Genomic DNA, 25352 nt, shown 5'->3' on the forward strand with positions numbered 1-25352 from the left:
ACTTGAAATTTAGCTCAGGTGCCTCCCATTTCTCTTGATCATCTTTGAGATGTTTCTACACCTTGATTGGAGTCCACCTGTGGTAAATTCAATTGATTGGACATGATTTGGAAAGGCACACACCTGTCTATATTTAAGGTCTCACAGCTGACGATGCATATCAGAGCAAAAACCAAGCCATGAGGTCAAAGGAATAGTCCAGTAATAATGTGACTTGACCTCACACTAATTGCAACAGAAGCAAACTCAACTGATTTGTGTATCCTCAATATGTCCTGAATGAGGAAAAAAAAGTGTTAAGGAATTGCATTGGTGGAAAGTTTTGAAAAATGCATAAATATGATCCTACCCAAAAACCGATTTTTAGCCCTTTCTGCTAGATTTGTCTGTGCTGTATTTTTTTCCTTGAAGCAAAAAAAACACATACAGAGTATCAGTGATGAGAATTTATTGTGATCACATCATCACATAACTGATCAACTGTTGATCAAACGATTTAACCAATTAAATATGTGTACAGAATACATATAACACGACACAATGTCATCATCGTCGTCACAGGGCATCTGTATTGAGTTAGTGCAGCTGGATCCCCTGCAGTTTCCACATGCCGGAGTGCACTCGATATTGTTCTTTTTGCATGTGCATCTCAGAGTGCTGCAGTCAGCCTGGCAGTTGCACTTGATGACCCGCAGAAGCTTTTCAGGAGCAGGGGGTAGGGTTGTCTGAACTGGCACAAACCCCTCGACACACTTCTGCCATCCCCACTCTGTAGGACGAGGTCTATCTGTAAGATAAGACAGGGAATTTGGTTTTGTCACAGCAGCAATGATACAGAAGGTAGTGAAAATAATACACAAGATACACAGAACATCACAGTAATTGAACGTAATATATTAACTGAAATTAATATCCTAAAATACAAGAATAAACATAGCAGCAATCAGGGCACACAGTAAAATGTAAATGTACCAGATGTAGATCCCTTCCATTCTTGTACTTGCAAGTAGACACGCAGGCTGTGAAACTTTGCTGCTCCTGATGTTGGTGGTAAGACCTGTGGCTGAACGTAAGTAGAGCTAGATGCCACCTTCTCACAGAACCGATGATATCGGAGGGAGTCCAGGGTGTCAGTTGATGTTCCATTGTAGAGAATCACCATCGCTTTCTCTCCTGCTTCTGCCACATCATCTGTAGAGGCTGAATGTGCATAGAACACCTCGGCTTGCTCTCGGAATATGTCGCTTTCTTTGAATTTCTTGAGGGAAGCTCCCTTCCCGATCCCGTGGAGGCGAGATGTAGTGTCACATCCAAGAACTGCATGTAAGAACAAGATGTGCTTACATATGTCTGGGCCAAGTAGTTGTTTTGTAGCCTTGATGTTCCAAATGCGAGGCTTCTTTGTTGTCTTCCTTGACTCAGAACAAAAGAACAGGTCATGGGAGTCCAGGCTTGCATGGTAGCAGAGAAGGACTAAGAGGTCTGTATCATCCCCCATTGGCACAGTATTGTTGGTGGTAGCACACTGCACAGCTTTCTGCACAATCAGCAGGTCAGCATCTCCTGAGGCATGGTATGTCTCACAGTTTGCCTTCTGCAGTTCTTCACTTAACATGGAAAGAAATTGCTGCTTGTTCTGCCTGTTGGCCAGGAACTGTTCCTTCTGCATTGTGACAATCATGTCGGCTGTAAATGTCACAGTGGCACCAATCTTCCCTTTTGACCGTCTGTGGTGTGTCATGTCCTTTGTGTTGTTACTTTCATACCCATCAAACAGACAAACACCACTACAGCCTTGCCATACTTCTTCGTTACATACTCCGTATACTGGTGGCATATGTCTTTATAAGTAGATCCATGGGACCATGGGATGCGTTGAAGAAGTGCTCCACCATCCAAGACATACTGGCAGCCATCAACTACATTATCTGCTGGAACATGAGGCCCGATAAGACCCCAGATGGCGTCGGCGAGGGCTGGCTTCTTTGCTTCTCGAAGCAGTAGAGAGGAATCAAATAGGGCTGGGGGATAGCTACATAGCTCATATTTGAGGGCTGACTCGAGTTCATCACTGTTCTGTGCCACTATGACCAGTCTCTGGAAGAGAAGCTGTGGATCAACTTGAATTTGATCTCCATCGATCCTTACAGAAGACTGCATGCCGAGAGTGACAGCTTGATCCTTCCTCTTGAAGGTGAACTCAGCAGGTGTTAGTCCATCCATGGACTTCAGTATCGCAGTGCCAACGGACTGTGCTGTATCAACGTTGACGGTGGAAAGGGCATTCTCCCCAGTGGCAATATTCCGGAAACTAGGGTCATTGCTGAATGGATTGTGCTCCTGTAGATAACTGAGAACTGTCAGTGTGTCCTTCCAGTCACGGGATTGCCTTGCTTTGGTCATGTCTTTGTTCTGCTCTCCAGTGTTGTAGTTGACCCCCGTGAGTCCCTCCATTGCCTGGTTTACTTCTGCACAGGCGGGCATCGATAGCAGCCACAACAGACGCTGTTGCTCCGTCATCCCTCGCCCTCGTGTGAGCCCACCACTGGTTTTTAAACTTCTCATCAGAACCTGCTCAATGACCAGGTCAGGTGAGAGACCTGCCCATAGGCGATCGCTTCGCCGAATCACGTGGAACCCTTCCTCAAAACGTTGTTGGACTTCTGGGTGTTCAGTCTTGAGGTTGTGCATCTGCTGAAGGTACACCCTGGCAGATTTGGTGTAAAGATTGTGTCCTGATGCTGCCAGATAGGGATGCTGCCAGATAGGGTAACCACGTTTGGTTTCCCATTGATCTCGGTGTATATTATCTTCTCACCGAAGTGTTTTTGCCGACTCCTCTTCATATGGGTGTAACCGTATGGTTCATGTTCACTGTGTGCAAGCTTCTGCTGCATGAGGTCAATTAGATCATTTATGGTGATCTGCTCGTCATCATTTTCTTCTATATACTTCACAACCTCCAAGAATGCTGCTGTCCTCTCATCAACGACAGGCCGACCAGCCTTCCTCCTCTTGGAGTCTTCTGTGTTTGTCTGATACGCTACTGGTATCTGCTTGTATGTGCGAAAATTCACACTGCAAGTCTGGTGGTAGACTGCATCTGCTGCATGTAGGTCATGCACATGCAGAATCCGTGCCTTCACAGTCTCTGACCAGTCATCATCTCGTGCACGACATGTTGCCAAAAGCGTGTCCTTGAATTCAATTGTCCTGACTTGGAAAACACTGACTTCACTTGGCTTCTTTCTCTTTTTTCCAAACTGAGCTGGTGTGCCACAAAACAGGCAATCAGTACTGTAAGAGAACCTCCCTGTAGTCGATCTTAGTGTAGGACTCTCACTGCTTGTACTTGTTTCTGACTCTTGTTGCCTGGTGTCCTTGGCTATCTGTTGTGGATTAATGTATGTCCAGCGACAGTCTTTGTGTATCTTATCACCAGGTACAGCATGAATATTGTCTCCCCTTTTTTTACTGGCCTGGTTGATAGATGAACTTCCCTTCTCTCCAAGTGTTGATATTGACGACCCTCCTCCGTCCACAGACTGCTTGCAAATGACACACTGTTCATATGCCTCCATTTCCTGAAAGTGGAAAAAAAATATGCACGTTGAAAAATATGCACGCACGGTTGAAAACGTGCATGTTTGGAACTGGATCCTAGTCAGGGATGTGCAGAGGATGTTAGAAGGTTCATAACTCAGAAAAGAGCACTGTAGTTGTGGCGTGCGCGGCATGTTTAAACTAGTTAGCAGAATATGTACAATGTAACATAATGTAATAAATAGCTAGCTAACTATTATAGCTGGAGGAAATTATGGAAAACCCACCTGATGAGGTTAGTATAGCGTACACCGTGATCGATGACACCGGCACAAATGCATGCTCAGGATTGTCCACTCAGTGGACGGCTTGCTGTCGCCTTCGAATGTCCAATCAGCGGACGGCTTGCTGTCGCCTTCGACTGTCCAATCAGCGGACGGCTTGCTGTCGCCTTCGACTGTCCAATCAGCGGACGCTATTATTATATAGATGTTTTTTTGCTTCAAGGAAAAAAATACAGCATAGTCAAATCCAGCAGAAAGGGCTAAAAATCGGTTTTTGGGTAGGATCATATTTATGCATTTTTCAAAACTTTCCACCCATGCAATTCCTTAACACTTTTTTTCCTCATTCAGGACATATTGAGGATACAAAATCAGTTGAGTTTGCTCCTGTTGCAATTAGTGTGAGGTTGACCCTTTTTTTTGCATAAAATGCCTGCACTATCTATCTGAGGGACGACACACACATTGATGAATCGGCCTGCCTGTGAAACACCGAACTGACAGTTTATAGTTGGGTTGGGATTCAAACCCAGGCTAGACATCTTAGAGGCGAGTGTGCGTACCTTTATGCCGTCCTGTAATTAGTCATTAAGAAGGATTAATTAACTACTCATGTACAGAAAAACATCTAATAGGTGGATTTTCATCTTCGGATTTACATGTGAACATACTCGGAAACCAATTTTCGAAAATGCTGTTTGCTGGATTGTGAGGGTTCCAATGTAACTGGTGTAAATCTATGTAATGCCATGTACACACTGTTTGTATTGTTGTGGATATGAGAATGTTGTTTTTTTATTGTTGTGTAATGAATTGTTGTAAAATGTCACCCTCCTTCCTGCATTTGTTGTTGTATAAAGGTCAAAGGGCGTTCCCGTAGTTAATTCCATAAAGCATACACGCAGGACACCATATCTCCCTGTTCAGTAGTTATATCCTTATTATGTGTATTAGTGTAAGGCTGTGTCTTCCATTAATTTAAATACTCCATTGCACCAAGTGAAATAAGAGTAGATCCCCTTTCATTCACATTCCCCTTCCAACAATTGCCAACTGTTCCCTCCGCGACTCCATTCGCCACAAGGTCGGCTCGGAGAAGAAGGGGGAGGAGCTGCCGAATCCTGGGCGTGCCCGCTCATCGTCATCAAGGGCGGAGCCAGAGGGCCGTGCCGACCAATCAGGGCCGAGGCGAGCTCACCGATGGGCGTGTTCTGGACACCAGCGGCTTGATCGCCTGAGGCGCTATAAAGAGCGCGCACGAAAGCCTTGAAGTGGTTGGACTAAGAGAGAGAAAAGAGAGTCCTGCGAGCCAAGAGAGGGAGAGAGAACCCGTCACGCCAGACCCCCCACCAGCAGCGTTGGCTCCACCAGGCAGCTCCGACCCGTTACCCCGCGCACACTACAGGATCGGTGGCATCGGCGGCCGTCGAGGTCTAGCCCGACGTCCCGTGCGGGATCAAGCTCCAGCCAGCTCCGTGCCTTCCTCCCCCTCCAGCCACCCACCTCCTGTCATTCCTGCCTGCAATTTCCCCATTCGTGTACGTGAGTTTGTTCTGTGTGTCTTGTCCCTGGGTTAATTAAGCCTGTTTAGTTAAGCTAGAATTTTCACTGTGTCTCCTTGATTCCTTCTGTCTTTATTTTATTATCTTTCCTTCTTCCTTGGTTTATTTTGGTCCTGTAAATAGAAATAAATTATATTCGTATTCCCTACTTCTGTCTTCCTCTTCTTCACATCTGTGTTGCCTTTGTCTTTTCCCTCATTGAATATCTGTGGCGCGATTCGGCCAACGTTCAGGAATCGGGTTAGTCGGGGTAACTGTTCGGGCGCGGCGGCCATCCGCTCGGCAAACAACATCCTCGCCGCGGTCCCGTAACAGTATCCTTGTTTTGGGACAGTCGGATATAATATTCTTTGAGGAATTTATCAAGATGAGAGGAAATATAACATATATGATGGGTTTTAGGTGTGACACATCACAACTTCAGAAAGTCATGCAACAATGTATTGTGTAACATTATGCCGAGTTTCAAGATGGGGGTCCTGGGTTCATTAACACTGGCATGGCTGTCACTAAGTAGGTTGCTATGGAAACGTGAAATTATCCGCTCGCTCAGGTTCCAGAGCAACGTCATCATGCAGATTATATGTGCTGAGACCGACCGTAGGCTTTGATGTTGTCCATCAGGACAAATTTTTACCTTTGGTTTGGGTAACTCCAAAAATACAGACTTTTGGGCCCTCGACTGCTGCACTAGATTGCTGTACATGTCAAGTGAGTGTTTTGAAACATTTGAAAAAATTCTTGTTTTACGCTTCATGTCACTTTGTGTTTATGACATGTTGTGAACACGTGTGGAATAAATTTTAGTCGCTGAAATAAAAATATGCATGGGAGTAACGTCACATATAGCCCACCCTGTACAGTATAACTTTACATGTCTTTCTAATTCTATGATTATCATGACATTTTATGTGTTCCGCAGACTGATCAAGAGTGATCGAGTCCATTAGATATGTATCGACGACATTATAAAGACCCCTACCCACACCAAGATCACAGTTTGAGAAGTCGCAGTCCTCCGGAGCGACTTTCTCGATCTCACTATAAGTTGACGCCCGAGGATCGATATCAGAAGATACCACACCACCTGGATATGCATCACCATTCCCGGGGAAAAGCCAGCAAGCTACACGTCTATAAGGACTTGGAACGAGAACCAAAGGACACCTGGAGACACCACAGAGAGTATGATGATCCATCACCACAGAGACTGCGGCCTCAATCCCCTCCTCACAGAGTAAGGATTGCGACACTTTTGGTTTTATCATAGGTATGCACAATCCCTGGTGTTGGGCTAGCGGCTAGGGTGCCGGCTTAGGATTCCTAGGATCCTGGGTTCGAATCTCGGTCGATCGCCGAATTAATGCCAGAGGGGTTGACTCAGCCTGTCATCCTTCCGAGGTCGGCTAATTGAGTACCAGTTCACTGGTAATTCCCTGTTTGTCGTTGAAGGCGGCAAAAAGGGTTGGCGTCAGGAAGGGCATCCGGCCGTAAAACATTGCTTCAAAAAGGGGAACCAAAAAACAACAACTACCACGGTCCCCGAAAAGGCCAACCCCCGCTTTGCGGGGAAAAATGGCCTCTAAACGGTGGTTTTTTTTATAGGTATGCCGAATATCCTCCTCTCCATTAAAATTTCATGTGTTGTTATCTCCATATGCGATTTTCAGAAGGTGGAACTGCATCCACTCAGGGCTCAAGTATCCCCTTCTGTTTTGATGAGGGATCACGATTCATCGACCAAACTGAAGTTTTGTTATTGTCCCCTGTCGTACCGCGGAGCGAAAGGGGGACTATGGTTTTCCCCTCTGTCCGTGTGTCCATCCGTCCGTCCGTCCGGGCGTGCGTGCGTGCGTAAGCGAAGGACCACCTTCGAATTTGGTTTGTGGGTGCAACCCACGTCAAAATCCAAGATGGCCGCCGCCATGTATGTCTGAACCTTGAGATGAATATCTTGAAAAATAAGCGAAGTACCAACTTCTAATTTGGTGTGTGCGTGTGTCTAGGCACAAGGAAGAAGGCTGTTGAAAATTGGGTCGCCACGTCAAAATCCAACATGGCCGCCGCCATGTATCTCTGAACCTTGTGAGATGAATATCTTGAAAAACAAGCGAAGTACCAACTTCTAATTTGGTGTGTGCATGTATCTCGGCACAAGGAAGAAGGCTGTTGAAAATTGGGTCGCCACGTCAAAATCCAAGATGGCAGCCGCCATGTATGTCTGAACCTTGTGAGATGAATATCTTGAAAAACAAGCGAAGTACCAACTTCTAATTTGGTGTGTGGGTGTATCTCGGCATAAGGAAGAACGCTATTGAAAATTGGGTCGCCACGTCAAAATCCAAGATGGCCGCCACCATATATATGTCTGAACCTTGTGAGCGAAATATCTTGAAAAATAAGCGAAGTACCAACTTATAATTTGGTGTGTGGGTGTATCTCAGCATAACGAAGAACTCTATTGAAAATTGGGTCGCCACGTCAAAATCCAAATGGCCGCCGCCATGTATGTCTGAACCTTGTGAGCAGAATATCTTGAAAAATAAGCGAAGTACCAACTTCTAATCTGGTGTGTCGGTGTATCTAGGCATAAAGAAGAACGCCATTGAAAATTGGGTTGCCACGTCAAAATCCAAGATGGCCGCCTTGCGTCGTCCACTTTGTCAACTCGCATCACTTCACCGACGGGGGACCTAGGCGTAACGCTTGTTCTCAAAGTTTCGTTCTGAGGGCTCTTTTCAAGATCGTCACTGAGCCCTGAACAGCTTCCAACTGCAATTTGTTTAAATACCCCAATACAAATAATAAAATCATTTAATAAAGAATGTGTGCCATAAAGTATACTGAAACGCAAAAGAAACTTACCACTTGTTTGAAATGTAATAAAATTGTAACAGTTCAAAATAAAACAAACCAACAATTGCTAATTGAAACATTGGCATTTTATTGATGACATGTCAAGTTTTTGACCAAGATACACCATCTCATCAGTTTGTTCTACAGTACAGAACAGCACAGGGTGCAATGTCAGTCCCCTTTCAATAGCGTGTGTGGCCACCATTGTTTTGGATACAGGCAGTGCATCGTCGGCGTGTACTGCCTACCAGTCTTTGGATGGATTGCTGCTGGATTCTGTCCCACTCAGTCCTCAATGTCTGAAGCAGCGCTGCCCGTGTCCTGGCCCTGCCAACTACGCATCTCCCAAGCTCATCTCACAGGTGTTCTATGGGATTCAGGTCAGGGGAGAGCGCAGGCCACTGCATGGTGTTGATGTTCTCGCCTTGGAGAAATGCAGTGGTAAAGCGAGCAGCATGGGGGCGAGCGTTGTCATGCTGAAAGGTTCTCAGTTCTGGGTGGTCTAGCAGGAATGGCAGCAGATGAGGTCGCAGGATGTTATCCACATACCGCTGGGCGTTAAGATTCCCATCCACAACCACCAGTGGCGTCCTGTACCGGCCTGATATGGCGGCCCACACCATCACACTTGGGCTACCCCACCTGTTGGCTTGACGCACACAACAATCGGCATATCGCTCGCCAGTTCTTCTCCAGACACGCTCACGCCCATCAGGACTGTCCACACAGAACCTTGACTCATCGCTGAAAGCGACCTCGTTCCACTGCGCCAAGGTCCACCGCTGATGCTGCTGGCACCATCTCTGTCGGTTGCGGCGATGGGCAGCCAGTATCACGGGGCCTCTGTATGGTCTTCTGGCAGTCAGACCATAGTCATGCAGTCGTCTTCGTGCAGTATCATTGGAGATCCGTGGGTTTGCACGCCCCGGAGTTTCTGCCGCAGTGCGGGATGCTGGACGGAATCGATCCCGCAGGTGACTTCGGACCATCTGCCTGTCCTGCCTTGCAGTGGTGACTCTTGGCCTCCCTGATCGAGGTCTGTCATCTGCAGAGTTGTGGAGGGTGTCTCTGTCCACCAGGGCCGATATTGTCTAGTGTGAACAGCCAAGGCGACGTGCCACCTCACGGCAGCTCAGTCCGCCTTGCAGCATGCCCAGGGCACGCTGCCGTTGATCCCTTGACAATCGTGGCATGTTGATTGAAATGCCCATTTTGCACTGGCCTTTTTAAAGCCAATATCAAGACATCACGTGCAGCTCATTAAAATCATCCCGTACCCCTTGGCTAATCACTGACAGTCAAAACGGCTGTTCAACAGCTGTGCTATGAAGTGACCATTGAAGGTTCAAGTGACCATCCGTGACCATTTTGTCTGACAGTGAGGACACTATTGTCCACAAATAAGTTCACACATTTACTACACGCAGTGTTATTGTTGATATTTAAAGGTTTCAAAGGTGATAAGTTTCTTTTGCGTTTCAGTATATTTAAACAAAGTTGGGATGGTCTCAATCAATTATCACGTGAAACCATCCCCACATCATTGATTAAATGGATGCTGCCTGTCCATCCCTGCGTCCATTTACAATAATGGGGTATGTGGATTGTGTCCATGTATGAATTTCATCACCGAGATATTAAACAGCCAATATACACATACACATACACATACACATACACATACACACGCCAGTGATAAATGGAACAACAGGAGAGATAAAGAAGAACCTCACTGAGATTTTGAAAACCATCTCCGGGAATATTACCACAAATGAACTACAACTGGAGGCAATCCGGGGTTCAGTGACGATCCTGAAAAGTGCCCGTGGAACAAAACTCTGAAAAAGTTGAACAGCGAGGTCTATGAACCGTGATCCCTTACTGACGCGGAGATGGATACTTTGGGTCCTGGGAGGACTCTGCTCCACCTCAGAAATCCACAAATAGAGATATTAACCAACGACACACACACACACACACACACACACACACACACACACACACACACACACACACACACACACACACACACACACACACACACACACACACACACACACACACACACACACACACACACACACACACACACACACACACACACACACACACACACACACACACACACACACACACACACACACACACACACACACACACACACACACACACACACACACACACACACACACACACACCATTCAGAAAGTATTCAGACCCCTTCACTTTTTTCACATTTTGTTATGTTGCAGTCTTATGCTGAAATCGTTTAAATTCATTTTTTCCCTCATCAATCTACACTCAATACCCCATAATGACAAAGCAAAAACAGGATTTTAGAAAGTTTTGCAAATTTATTAAAAAGAAAAAACTGAAATATCACATTTACATAAGAATTCATACCCTTTGCTATGACACTTGAAATTTAGCTCAGGTGCCTCCCATTTCTCTTGATAATCTTTGAGATGTTTCTCCACCTTCATTGGAGTCCACCTGTGGTAAATTCAATTGATTGGACATGATTTGGAAAGGCACACACCTGTCTATACAAGGTCTCGCAGCTGACAATGCATATCAGAGCAAAAACCAAGCGACTAGGTCGAAGGAACTGTCTGCAGAGCTCAGAGACAGGATTGTGTCGAGGCACAGATCTGGGGAAGCTACAAAAAAATGTCTGCTGCATTGAAGGTTCCCAAGAGCACAGTGGCCTCCATAATTCCTAAATGGAAGAACTTTAGATCAACCAGGACTCTTCCAAGAGCTGGCGCCCGGCCAAACTGAGCAATCGGGGGAGAAGGGCCTTGGTAAGAGAGGTGACCAAGAACCCGATGGTCACTGGCTGAGCTCCAGAGATCCTGTGTGGAGATTGGAGAAACTTCCAGAAGGACAACCATTACTGTAACACTCCACCTATCTGGGCTTTATGGCAGAGTGGCCAGACGGAAGCCAAACAGTTCAATCTTGGTTTCATCAGACCATAGAATCTTGTTTCTCACAGTCTGAGATTCCTTGAGGTGCTTTTTTGCAAACTCCAAGTGGGCTTTCATGTGTCTTTCACTGAGGAGAGGCTTCTGTCTGGTTTCAAGATGATTGGATGTACGGTCTGGAAGCTAGAAGTTGTTATTGCGTGAAGAAGAAGAGTCTTCGAGAGTGGGCAATAGATTAATTATCACACTGTACCTGACGAGCAGGCAAAGTATGGAGCGACCATACTCATTTTGACCTCAAATAAAATTCTGATTTTAGATTTGTCAATCGCTGAGGTATATCAACACACGACCAAAACAGATTTGGCGAAATTCAGACTTTTTTTGACGAACATTTGACACGATCGCTCGCATTTTATATTTAGAAGCTGCAAGTTGTCATTGGGTGAAGAATAAGAAACTCAACCATATCAATGATTCTGGCTCTGCGATTTTCAGGTTTATTTTCTTTTAAAATCACTTTTTCTGCAGTCATAGCACGGATTGACAGGAAATATAGGTGCTCCTGGGCATGTTGAATCTTTTTAGGATAACTATGATGTCACAGGTCACGTGGTATGGCCGCCATCTTGGAAAATCCGAAAAAAATTGCATCTCTTTTTCTCAAAAGGTGCTGCATAGAAAAGATTGAGACATGTCTCATTGCAAAGAACTCTCCAATTTACGGTGGAGCTTTAAAATTTTAAAAAAACTAAATTTTTATTTTTGAAAGTCTTACCCCCTTAATCTGTTCCATATAATATAGAAACACTGTATAAATAGGTTGAGCACTAAACTATTATGTTTAGGGGTAGCTCAAGGGCCTCAAAGATTATGAAAATTATAAAAATTCAACGAATTACGAGTACTAGGGCGTGCCCGTACGTGCGTGCCCGTACGTGCGTGCCCGTACGTGCTTGCCCGTACGTGCGTGCAAAAGGAAAAAAGTTTTGAAACCACGTGCCAGAATTACGATTATTCGCAATTTAGTTTTAATGGCCAATTATTCAATTATCGCAAACGTATTTTATCTTTTCGCAAGGGAAAACAAAGAAAAGAGAAGAGAACAACAACAACAACAACAACAAAAAAAAAATTTGACACCACGTGTCAGAAACGACCACAGAATACGGAGCAAGAAAATATAGGCGAATGTGAGAGACCATAACTTGGGAAGCACAAATTCTCAATATTAAATTATTAACCTATCATCTTTAATAGAACTATAATAGACCAATTAAACTAACGGTTGTTTTTATTTTCTTGTTTTTGGCAAAGTTAACATCCAGAGAGGCTGTGTATAGGCCAATCCCCCCCCTCTATTTACATGAAATGGTTTGGTTCATTCGCAAAGCCAAAGCGAACGGCTTGCGAGTACGGTGACCATACCTTGGGAACCACTTGTCCGATAAATTTCAAACCTTGAAAAGGCACATCCTCGGGTCCCCAGCAATATACCTGGCAAGTTTCAAGTATATCGGACCGGTAGTTGTCGAGAAACAGCGGTCGCATACAGACAGACACACACACACACACACACACAGAGATTGCTGGAATTATATGGAGATATCAGACTATATCTTAATTTATTTTAAACAACACACTTGAACACAGTATTTATTTTTGAACACGTTAATAGTGAATTCTTTGTTCAGTTTCTGACAGAGTTCATAGTATCAGTCTGACAATGTCCAGCAAACCCCAAATTTATTATTTTCATGGCATCCTGGACAGTGTATGTTTTCTGCTATCAGGGTACATTCTGCGATGGTCCTCGACAACTTGCAGCAGGAATTGCAGCTGAGTTTCATCGCGGGTTAGCAACCCACTGTACTCCTGAATGAGTGCCACTCCACGTTCAGTGTAGTCATTGGCAACTTTTAAAGAGTTGACTGTTTCTGCAGCCTGCTTGTAGTCGTCTCTGTCATCCCACAAGTCCGGATCAACCGCGAGAAATCCATCTGGAAGTTCCATCATTCGCAGAAGTTTCATTGACCTTGCTGTGATGAAATCTTCCAAGTTCTTGTCCTTGAATGAATCAAGAGCAACAGTGATTCGCTTGGAATGATCCTGATCTTGGTCTTCTTCATTCTTCATGGCACTCACCATCAGTCTCTTGGTTGCCGAACTGACCCGACTGTCGAAGAAAGCCAAGCTAACAAGTTCCTGTGACAAGTACCACACGTGATTGGAAAACCTGCGTGATGTTGACTTTGAGATGGCTGGATGGATTGCTGAGTATTCAAGCAGTGACTTCAGCAGCAGCAGGTCACTGTAAGGAGCACCTGATGCTTGAGGTGCAGAGATCCAGGCTGTCAGGTAGACACGTACTGTGAATACACACACATCACGTAATCCTCTCTTTTCTGCAGGAGTCAGTTTGAATTGAGCCTTGAACATCCAGATCTTGAGACAGTATATTACTTTGGACATCCAGCGGGCGTGGTGCATTGCTCCGGGTGACATGAATCGCACTCCTCTGGCAGGAGCAGCACCGAGAAAGACAATCACAAGTTCCAAGAATTCTTTATAATCATCTCTCGGCAAGATGCTCGACTCTGTTCAAGATGCTTGTTGGCATAATCGATAGTGCCTTGTTTTATGTCCTCCACTAGACTTGCCACGTCATCAACTGCAATCCCTGGTTCATACTTGGCCGTGTCTATGAATCCCCAGTATTCCTGGAAGCGTTTGAAGAGTGGAACCTCGGGAGAAGATTTGGCTCCCAATCCCATACACACTTGGAACACTGCACCAATTATCAATTCCATAATGTGATGCCTGCAAGCTAGTGACAAGAGCTCCTTCTCAAGCTTCTGCTCTAGGAGGACACAGGCACCAGCGATCCGACCAGTGTTTGAGCTGGTCATGTCAAAACACATAGCTCGGATGCTGTCGGCTACGCCCCAGTCTTCAATGGCTCCAAAGACAGCAGCAGCCGGAGCCTCGCCTGTTCCAGATGGAAACTTGGCAACTGAGTAGCTGAGAAACTCCTTTCCCTGAAACCAATACTGGCAGGCGATCAACCTTCTCTTTTCCAATTAGATCAAGGATCAGTTTGCCGTCCCAGTGAACAACAAGGGGAACGTTACCCTGAAACTCCGCCTTTATATTTGCAGATCTCTGGACTCAGTGTTGTACTCTTTGTCGGCGAATTGAGTCTCTGTTTAGAGCAAGTTCATCAATGTTCTGTCCCAAGCTTTGGGCAGTTTCTGCTATAACAAAAACGGCTTTGCGGTCTGACACTTTTGTGCGATCTAGAGCGGCTGCGAGTTCTTCAGTAACGACAGTTTTTCGCTCCCTCTTTCTTTTTCGTGTCTGAAATGTGATGCATCCAGCAGCTCCCTCACTTGCATTGTCCCCAGTTTCCATCTTTTCACTATCTTCTGCTGAGCTGTTTTCAGATTCAGAACCAGATGAAATCAGTTCAGCTGTAGAAACTGCTAACTGTTTCATTTGCTCCATTCGCTGTCGCCTGGCAAGCATTTCCTCCTCTCTTTTGGACGCCGTTTTCTCCTTCGCAGCAAGCTTTACATCTACTCCAGCCAGCGACCCCCTTCTTCCCTTTTCTCGCTGGGCTATCAAGAAATCCTTGTCTTCTTGTAATACTGACGTATTGGTCAGAGCATCAGCGTGAGCGACATCAAAAAGGTCTTCAAGCCTGGAAACAAAAGCCGACTCCTCTCGCGAGTTGAGTTGGTGACGTTCGCGCTTTGTTCTTTTTCAGAAGACGCCATTCTTCAAATGTCTGCTCAAGCTTGGTTTGGCAGTTTTGATGAGCTCTCATCGGGATTCTAGCTTTCTTCCAAAAGTTAGCTATTTCCGTGATGGTAACATCCGACGATTGTCTTACGGTCTCCTTCAGATCGAGATGGTGATGTAGGAAGAATCCAAGAGCCATACGCAATGATGGCAACTTGCTGCCACTTAATTCAGTCACAGAGTCGCCAAGGAGATACAACTTGGTTTGAGATCTTGTTGCTTTTTCCACAGATGCCATTTTCAATCAGATATGAATCTGAAAGAAGTAGAACATAGCATTAAGAAATTAAGAATCAAGAAAATTCAAACAGTTCTATTAATAACTGAGCAGTGAGCACAATGCCTCAAGCAATTACACAAACATACTGCTGCAACAGTGTTGCAGCTGTTGCTTAGTCAGCATAGTCAGTCCATTGAGTCCAAACAGTAAACAAGTCTGAACATGTCTGGAATATAAATTCATGGAAAATTTGCATTGTCAATTTATCAGCAAAACAATGGGATTCGGATGATTGGTTGGACAATAGATATGAACCAGTTGAACCACAATGATTATGCTTCTATAATCTGTGATAATATTATACCATGTTTATACACCCATTGTGTCTGTGATTCTCTGCAAAGCCTGTGATAACTTCGTTTTTATTTTCAAATAGTGTTCTGTGATACACCTATGTACAGTGTTTACTTTTAGATATTATGGTGATAAGCGTTCCCAGGTCAGCGCTACATCTCATTTTAGCATTTATTGTCTAGCAGACTCTAGCTCAACGAACATTTTACTCTTTTATTATAACAGATATTGTGTATGTACAATGTACATATTACTACTGTAATTATTTATTTAATGGAGCACAGAGTTTTATAACTTAAAGGTTTTATCGGTGTTCCCAGTAATTAATTTTACCACAATGATTGCATGTTGTGTGTATGATGATAGGAGAGAGTGTCAATTTACTTAGTAGTTAAAATTGGGTTCTTAATTTATCAACAGAATTAATCTATTATCAGTAGTATGCGAAATAAAAGGGCGGCCGCAGCTTTGGGGTATCAGAAACTTTACCATCATTGAGCTACCCCTAAATATTGTTCAATTGTGCTCATAGTTTGCCTGCATTTTTATTTCATATATAGGAACAAATTGAGAGGGTAAGAAGATCATATTTCAAAAGTTCAAAAATAAGCTCCACCCTGCTCTCCATGGAGAATAACCCAAGTGAATGATGGTCATAAGTGCCCCCATTATGACGTCATAATTGGACAAGTACAAAACTTCATCCGATCAGGATGACATGTATTGACCATCATCAAGGGGTAAATTAGTGGAGAAAAAAATAATGATGTCATAGGTGCCTCCATTATGATGTCATAATTCGACAAGTACACAACTTCATCCAATCATGAAGAAATGTCTTGAGCATCATCTGGGGATAAATTGATGGAGAACAAAAATAATAATGTGAAAGCGGGGTTGTTATAGTGTGTGTGTGTGTGTGTGTGTGTGTGTGTGTGTGTGTGTGTGTGTGTGTGTGTGTGTGTGTGTGTGTGTGTGTGTGTGTGTGTGTGTGTGTGTGTGTGTGTGTGTGTGTGTGTGTGTGTGTGTGTGCGTGCGTGCGTGCGTGTGTGTGTCTTTTGGTGAGGCTTCTCCCGCTGATTTGTCATTATCTTTTGGTGGAAAATCCACTATACTATTTCTCATATATTCATATGTTTATTCTTTGTTGATGTGATTTGAATGTTTGTTAAACTACATTTATATGATATTTTATGTTTGTTCAACTACATTTCAAAGCATGAAAACCACAAACAATATAATTAATTGCACAGTAACGGCTAGATGTTACAAGTTAAAAGAAACTAAAGAATTAATTACATGTAAAACCTCAAATATACAGACTTGGCATTTAATATGGAATTTTTTTTTTGTGGGGGTGAACTTACTTTTCAAGATGTCTTGGAACCAAAAGTTCATTGGAATTATGTTGAAATTATTCTAGATTTTGTTAATGTGACCTTTAAAAGAAACAAAAACCACATTTGACATTTCGAAGCAAATAAATTGATCCTTGAAAGTGATGTAAACTGATATCGAACTCAATTCATGGACAGTTCTGTGTTAAATTTCTGTTAACTTTACATGCTAGAATTTTGGCCGTTTTCCAGAAGTATCTCTTTATTTTGCACATTAGCCCAATTTTTTTTAAACAAAAACAAAAGCTAAATTATGACTGGGATTACGGACAGTAAAATTACAGTTCAGTACTTCGTGTAACCCCCACGAGCATTCAGGAGAGCACGTACACGTTGAGGCATGCTGTTCACGAGATTTGCCATGGTTTGGACAGGAATCGCTTGCCATGCAGTGACAATAGCCTGCTGCAATTCACGCACAGAGGTCGGCTGCTGGTCCAAGTGGTCGATTTGACGCGTTAATTCTGCCCACAAGTTCTCTATCGGATTCATAGCCGGGGACATGGCAGGCCACTCCATATGCTCTACACCACGGTCAGCAAGAAAGTGTTGGATCATGCGAGCAGGATGAGGCCATGCATTGTCATCTTGGAAGACAAAGTTTCCTCGAAAGGCTGCACGAGCAAATGGAAGCAATGTTTCTTCCAGAATGGCCCTGTACTTGAATTGGTTCAGGTTTCCATTCAGAACAACCAGGTCAGTTTTGCCCCCTGCATGAAAAGCAGCCCAAACGGTCACCCCACCACCTCCAGCTTGGATTCTTGGCACTATACCATCTTTGTTGTAGGCTTCATGCACTTGTCTGCGCACTCGGACGTGGCCATCTTGACGAAAGACCAGAAATCTAGACTCGTCACTGAAGATCACATGATTCCAGTGTCCTGGGTGCCATTGACGGTGCTCTCTGGCCCACTGCAATCGGCGCTGGCAGTGTTGTCTGGTCAGGCGTGGCTTTCTCAGGGGACGCCTGGCACGATAGCCTGCTTGAACCAGTCGTTGGTTGACTAGCCTTCTGGATGCAGGCACATTTGTCAGTTGCTGCCACTCAGCTCTGGTCGTAGGCAACGTGTGGCCCTGAATGGATTTCTCTCATCTTCCCTTCCTGTTCTGGCTGGAGTTCCCCAAGGTAGTGTTCTGGGCCCTGTGCTATTTCTGGTCTTCATCAATGACCTCTCCGACTCTCTGGAAAATCCTCTCTATCTCTTTGCTGATGACTCCACTATCTGCCACTCCATTCCTCATCCCTCAGATCGGCAGTCTGCAGCCTCCTCACTCTGCAGACCTGGACGAAATCACAGACTGGTCAAACAAGTGGAACATGTCTTTCAATCCTGACAAATCTCACACTCTTACAATGTCTCTCCGAAAGGACCGACTGGACAACCCTCCCATCTACTTTCTCAACAATCCTCTCCAGGAAGTTCTGTCGCTCAAGCTTTTGGGTCTCACTATCTGCCATGATCTTTCTTGGGAAAACCACATTTCCAAGCTGGCCTCCAAAGCCAGTCGCCGACTGGGCATCCTCCGTCGTGCGAAGTCCTTCGTTGGCACACCTGAGCTCCTCACCACATACAAGGCTTTCATCCGCAGCTCAATGGAATACTGTTCCCCCCTCTGGGCTGGTGCTCCTGCCTCACACCTTGCTCGGCTTCACGCTGTTGAGGCCAAAGCTTTCAGAATCATTGGAATCTCCTGCGATGTAGTCAACTCCGAGGGCCTTTCACTCACTCACCGCAGGCAGGTTGGTGGTCTTTCTGTCTTCTACCGACTCCTCTCCGGCCTTGCTCCCCCAGCTCTCTCTGTGCTCTGTCCCCCCAATTTTCCTTCAGGTCGCACAAGATCTGCCTGCAACCCTCTTATGGTTAAACTGCCAAAGTCTAGGCTCTCTGCTCACCTTCACTCTTTCATTCCCCTTTTCTCCCGCCTCTGGAACAAACTCCCCCACTCCCTTCAATCCCACTCCTCCCTCCAGGTCTTTAAAACAGCTGTTCACCACCATCTCTTATCTTCCCCCATCGAAAACCTTGATCTTTTCTACCCCCGGTAATTCACCCCAGAGTCCTTGCAGTGTTCATATGTTTTATTCCTCTCCCACCTCCCCCCAAGTCCTCCCGATGTCCCTGCTCTCAAATGTTGTGTTTGTGTCCTTCCCCCTCTCTCCCCATCTTGTCTGCCGCTCCCCTTGTTTTTTGTGTTTTGTGTGTCGGTTTGTCTTTTTGTGTGATTAATGTTAGCTCTTTCACGAGCCTCGATCTTGTATACAAAAAAAAAGAAAAAAAAAAAGAAGCCCTCAGCCGATTAGCTGACTTGGTACGGCCATTGCGGACTAACCGGTGCAGCTGGCGATCATCCCTCCTTGTGGTTCTGCGGGGACGTCCTGGCCTCGGTATTGGAGTAGGGACACCCCTCTGAGCATTTCGTTTCAGGATCTTTGACACCTGACCTTGAGTGATGCCATACCGCCGAGCAATAGCACGCTGTTTCATGCCGTAATTTCGTAAAGCCACCACTCCATGACAAACAGCATTGTCGAGTTGACGGACCATCTCCAGAGGAAGCGGCAATAACTTTTGGAGACGTGCAGCAGTTGTTTTCCACTAATACAGAATGCAACAACCCTTGTATACCCGACTGTGAAGCCAATCATCAAATGCACCTGTCCGTACATTTTGCCACGCCACCTGTGATATAATCCTGTTGTTGACTTCTTGCTGCGACAGACAATCAGTGACATGGTTCTTTTAACAAATAAATCACCAAAGTGTAAAAGAAACTCACCAGATTGATATACCGAGTTAAGAAAGTAAACCCAAGTCAAGAAAAAAAAAAATTTCCATATTAAATGCCAAGTCTGTAGTTTACCTATTGACCTGTAGCAAATGTGCGATGCAATATGTTGGTGCATTGATGAGTTGACTGACTGCCTGGACGCAACTGAAGTTGTGGATCTACTGATGTACCATCTATTGATGTGGATCCATGATCGAGGTTGTGGATCCGCCGTTTGGAGAGGTTCTGGGCTGAAAGGATCGAAACCTCGAGGAAGAACGGTGCCCAGCTGATGATCCTTGCAGTCGGGGAAACTAGTCAATTGCTTACGGGTTAACGTTCTTGCTTTAGGTGGAGAAACTATGTTTGAGATTTGCAATTTAAATAAAGTTGAATATGAGATGTTGTGAAATTAACATCATTTACAACAATCCTTTAAATTATTTATATTTAATTTTAGGAACAACCGATACTGTACAATTAATTGTGTGTGTGTGTGTGTGTGTGTGTGTGTGTGTGTGTGTGTGTGTGTGTGTGTGTGTAGGGGGAGGGTTGTGTGTGTGTGTGTGTGTGTGTGTGTGTGTGTGTGTGTGTGTGTGTGTGTGTGTGTGTGTGGAGGGGAGGGGTGTGTGTGTGTGTGTGTGTGTGTGTGTGTGTGTGTGGAGGGGAGGGGGGTGTGTGTGTGTGTGTGTGTGTGTGTGTGTGTGTGTGTGTGTGTGTGTGTGTGTGTGTGTGTGTGTGTGTGTGTGGAGGGGGAGGGTTGTGTGGGTGTGTGTGTATGTGTACGTGGGGTGGGCGGGATGTGTGTGTATGTATCGGGGTTGTATCAAAGCATGTCCAATGAAAGTGGGGTTGTATGAAAGCGGGAAGGCTGAGGAAACCGGTCATCACTGCCAGCAGTTGTAAAGTGGCAGTTCGAGTTATTCTTGTTTTTCTTCTTCATCTGGAAGTCATCGTGCTTTCCAACTACACTTCACTGAATGAGTTCAAATTAGGGAAAGACAATTACTGTATGACTATGTGAAACGCATTTTGTGTTATTCGGTACGTGAAGTGTTATGTGCTGTTGTATATCGTAGTGTACAAAGATGCACTGGATACGTCGTTTTTTTTTTGTTTTTTTTTTTGGTTTTTTTTGCAAAAAGAATGGCTCCCAAGATATGGAATGATGAAATGTGAAACTCCCAAAATATGGAATCGCTGCTCACCTCCACTCGGTGACGATCCTGAAAAGTTCATTCCTATTTTCTCTCTCCTGTGGAACCAACTTCCATAGGCTTTTCAATCTTTCTTTCCTCCAAGTCTTCAAGATAGCTGTTCACCATTATCTCAGATGATCCCCAGTCTTTGAACCATTATCTTTTCTACCCTCGTTAACACCCCCAAGCCCATCACTTTCCAAATTTCCAGTTTTCCCTCTTAAGAGTTTGCTTCTGTATCCATCTTCATCTTGTGCACCCAGTGTGTCTTCTCCTGGGCCTTATTCTTTCTCACATCCCTTATCCCTTTAAGGCTTCCCTCTATGTTGTCCCTTATCCCTGCTGGTGGTGTGTTTTTTTTCCACCCCTCTCTTTCCACTGTTCCTTTTGTTCTGTTACGTTCTGATCTGTTCTGTGTTTGAGCTCTTCCACGAGCTTCAATGTTGTATGCAAAAAAGCTCACTTCTCACTTTCAGGGCATTTAATATCCAAGCAATAACCACTTGCTCTTCGTCATTCTTTGAGAACGTCATTCAGCACGTTTTCATAACGCTTGCAATGTTGAAATACCATGTAAGCTTATCTGAGCATATGCCTATTTTGATCATCACTCCATCGAAAAAGTGATTCGTAATGGTACAAATCAACACACAAAAGAGATTTTTTTTTTTTTGTGAAATATACTCTGGAAGGTTTTGTAAATTAATATGACTGTTGCACACTGCTCCTTTCCCGGTCATGAGCTTTCACAATGCCTTTCTGGAGAGTTTTTACCGGATGTTTATTTTCTTGCTTCCACATCCTTTACAGCTCCGTCAGTCACACTCACCCAGCCATCGTGCAGAAGATCGCAATATTCGCATTACTGTAGGAAATGACCAGTTTCGAAGTGAATCGCCAGACCATCAACTGGCTTCTGCCCATGCTCGATTGGGTCCACCTGTTGAACGATTGTATAGGTAAGTAATGCCGCCAACAAAGAACATGCCAAGTTCATTGACCAAGCCCATCACCCATCCCCTCCTCCACCAAAGCCCCTCATTTCTCATACTGTTGTTTTGCATTGAGGGTTTTCCCAAATGTTGTTCCTTTTACCCAAAACAAAACAGGTTTTGATGTTTTTTTTGTATGACAGGTGGAGGAGATAGTATAACAACCTTTGGTATAACCCTCGGACTACATCCCTCCTGTAATGCTTGCACTCCACTTATTCAGTTAACATTCTTAAATTCTTCACATTACTACCAATCCATTTGCTTGCTCAAGCTCAATTTCTCCCTTGTCAATCACAAAAATATTAGCCATGTTTAAACCATATCCTGTTTAACAAAACCCGATCATCTTGTTCTTGCTTTTTCAGTCGAGCGCAATCTTGCCATGCTCCTCCTGTCTCTCAAGAATGTTCCCAATCTTTACTCAATGATGAAGATAGCGGTTTTGAGGAGTTGCAAATGGCGAGGCTGAGAAAAGAGATGAAAGAGGAGATGACAAGAGAGAGGATGAAACAGATAATGTTGGAAGATATGGCGAGGCGTTTACATGTTGAAAAATGCAAGTTGCGTCGAGAGCAATCTCCCGTGAGTGACCACGTCTTGCACAAACCCCATATCCCTCTAGCTCAACCCATGAAGTATATTCTGAAAAAGATCGATGGGAGAGACCTGACTACAGAGGTCTGTCTTTTCAGTTCGGTAATTATGTAGAGTTTAACTTTTCAAGTTTGAATGGTCTTAATGCTAACCATCCTGTTTGCTATTGTTTTGCTTAAATAATTTCTGGGTTATTCCATGCTTAGTGGTCTCCAGGTGACTGGCACAGATTTTGCTAACAAGGTTTGTAAAAATTAATTTATTGTAAGAATTACTCAACAAAATATTTCAGCCCCTGTCTGTGTTTTTCCATTTATTTCCTCCTAAGGATCTGATGCCTTGCCCATTTTTGGCACTTGCAAATCCAGTCTCCGCTTTATACACATTAGGAGGCTCATATCCTGCAACTGGATAAAGATTTCAAGGTTAAATTTGCAAAACTGTGTCCTTTTGACCCAAGCTTTGAGGATATGGCTTCAAAAACAGTGTACCTTTTGCCATTTTCTATTTAATAGTATCTCAAAAACACATTTTGTCATTGTGGATTTGAGGTATGTTGGGGTTTCACCTTGTGCCAACCCCAGATTGTCACACCAATTCCATATTGTAGATTTACAGCACTTAGATATACATACGGTACTTTGTACAAATGCACTGATTGCATTTGCCTCTCATGCACTGATTGACAGCTGCTCCAGCTCTACCTCCATCTATTTACAAGGGGGGACATGACTCTTCCCGCTAAGTATCTGGGCTGGGAAAGAAATGAGGCAGACATTTTGAGATATCTTTTGCACTGTTTCTCTGTGACCGTTTGTTGAAGTTAGTTTCCGATGCATGCTGGGTGGAATTCGATAAATATCACCCCGGGAAATCGGCAGCTTCTATTTATGATAGGCATCGTTGATTGAGGAAAATAATGGCATCTATACGTTCATTAAGTTAACATAATAAATTCTCCTTGTTTGTTTTTGCAAATGATTATGCTACTGAAAGTATTTTCTGTGCGACTGCAAAGCAGGAAATGTTTGATTGCTATTGCTACTGAAATGCCTGATGTAGAGTGGGTACATGTGTTAACAGCATTTGTTCATTGCAAACAGCACTGTCTCTACTTTAGTCATGTTAAGATCAAAAACTGTAACATTAAATACTTTTTTTTCCAGTAAAGTGCCAATCGATTCTTGCTTAAAGTAATTAACAAATCAGAAAACTTTGTGCATTCCCATTTGGTTTAGCTTTTCTTGAGTGAATAGATCTAGTTTAAGCTACAGATCTGTCAACTGTTATGCATCCTGTGTGGGAGAAATGCATTTGATTTTTCTATTATGCTCTTGCAGAGATCAACCATTGTCTCACATTCTCATACGTCTGTTGCTCTATCAGCTATTGTTGCACTCCAAATTATTTGATTTGAAATCATGCCAAGAAAAAGTTGTTGCACAGACACGCACATTTGGTTTGCTAGGAGTTGACAGCTTTGTAGTTAACATGTACCAGTGGTGGTTATGAGCTAAGATCATTACTTTGTCGGCAAGTGTCTTGGTCAGTCGTAAAATTAATTGTCCTGTGTACCCAGCAATCGGATGACGAAGCAGACATTTTGCGTCGCTATCAGCGAGAACATTGTGCCAGGAAGACGAGCAGTGGTTTTGAACTTGCTGCAAGTGACTATGACATGAATACTTCCTGCATCCCGGGTATTGCAGATTTCAAAGAAGCGCTGAATAAGCCTTCGACAGAAATCAGAAACATCGACGACGAGGAGCACTTTCTTTACGGGGATGATGGCAAGTATGGTAGGCAACTGGAAAAGAAAGTTGCTATCGACAGACAAACAGTTTCACGAAGTGACAGGTATGAGGCTGAAAAACTTATGGTGAATAAGGTTAAAGAGTATTGCACGGTATCTGCACCACCATCAAACACATTTGCTGGGAATGATGGTAAAAATGAACAGCGGTTTGAGCAGGATCTGGCTACTGTTCTTCATACCCTTGGTCTTAACGTAAGCCTCAGTGAGTTGACTCAGCTTATCATGGCAAAAAAACAAAACGATTTTCCCAGTAGCCATGAACCAATATCAAAATGTATCCCCCAGCAGCCAGCACCAACAGATCATCAACACCAACGAACACCTACCAACATCCCCAAGCAACCAGCACCAACAGATCATAAACACCAACCAACACCTACCAACATTCCCAAGCAGCCAGCACCAACAGATCATCAACACCAACCAACACCTACCAACATCCCCGTGCAGGCAGCAACTCCCAAAGAACCCCAACAATACACGACGTGCCCAATTTATCCAGGTTACCAGCCACCAAATGCCTTCTTTGGCAATGCACCAGTTCCTGCTTCATCTATGGTTCCAGCTTCACCTTCAACCCCAGCTCCAGCTCCAAATATGGCTTCATATTCTGCTCCACCTATGTCTGAAAGGCATCCGCTTGGCTTTCCTTGGATATCGGGAATGCCAATGCCTCCCGGGCATCAGGAATACTATAATGTTGGCATTACACCTCAGTTACCACATCCACAAGGCTGCCTTAGACCTACTCATCTCCTACCTTTTCCAACAGCAACTGAAAATATGAGCATATTGTTTCCTTCTACTTCTGTGAACACTACTCAGGCACAACGTCCAAACCTACGTGTGATTGAAACTGTGGACCTTGACGCGGAAAAAGTGAGGACACTAGTGCCGATCGTGGTTCACCATCCCCTCAGTACTCCTACCACGCCACAACCCTCAGGTGCTGTCCCGGTAAGTATTAGTTATTTATTTCCAGGGTGGTGGAAAAGCACACAAAAATGAGGGAAGGTGACTGTTTAAACGTATCTC

The 25352-nt window shown here is 44.3% G+C and overlaps 1 protein-coding gene across 4 annotated transcripts in view; it reads left to right on the forward strand.

The window, feature by feature from the left end:
• LOC137437941 (uncharacterized) overlaps window positions 1-25352 on the forward strand; it is a 106774-nt gene that overhangs the window by 19828 nt on the left and 61594 nt on the right. For 3 of the 4 annotated variants that reach the window (XM_068132714.2, XM_068132715.2, XM_078766301.1), the window contains exons 2-5: window positions 6312-6626; window positions 21723-21871; window positions 22273-22489; window positions 24081-25274. In XM_068132714.2, the coding sequence (XP_067988815.2) occupies window positions 6342-6626; window positions 21723-21871; window positions 22273-22489; window positions 24081-25274 (1845 nt within the window). In that variant the 5' untranslated portion in view covers window positions 6312-6341. The remainder of the gene's footprint in view (window positions 1-6311; window positions 6627-21722; window positions 21872-22272; window positions 22490-24080; window positions 25275-25352) is intronic. The other variant, XM_068132717.2, reaches the window with a different exon arrangement.

Source organism: Myxine glutinosa, chromosome 12 (genome assembly GCF_964187855.1).
Source record: "Myxine glutinosa chromosome 12, kmMyxGlut1.1, whole genome shotgun sequence".
Classification (NCBI taxonomy): domain Eukaryota; kingdom Metazoa; phylum Chordata; class Myxini; order Myxiniformes; family Myxinidae; genus Myxine; species Myxine glutinosa.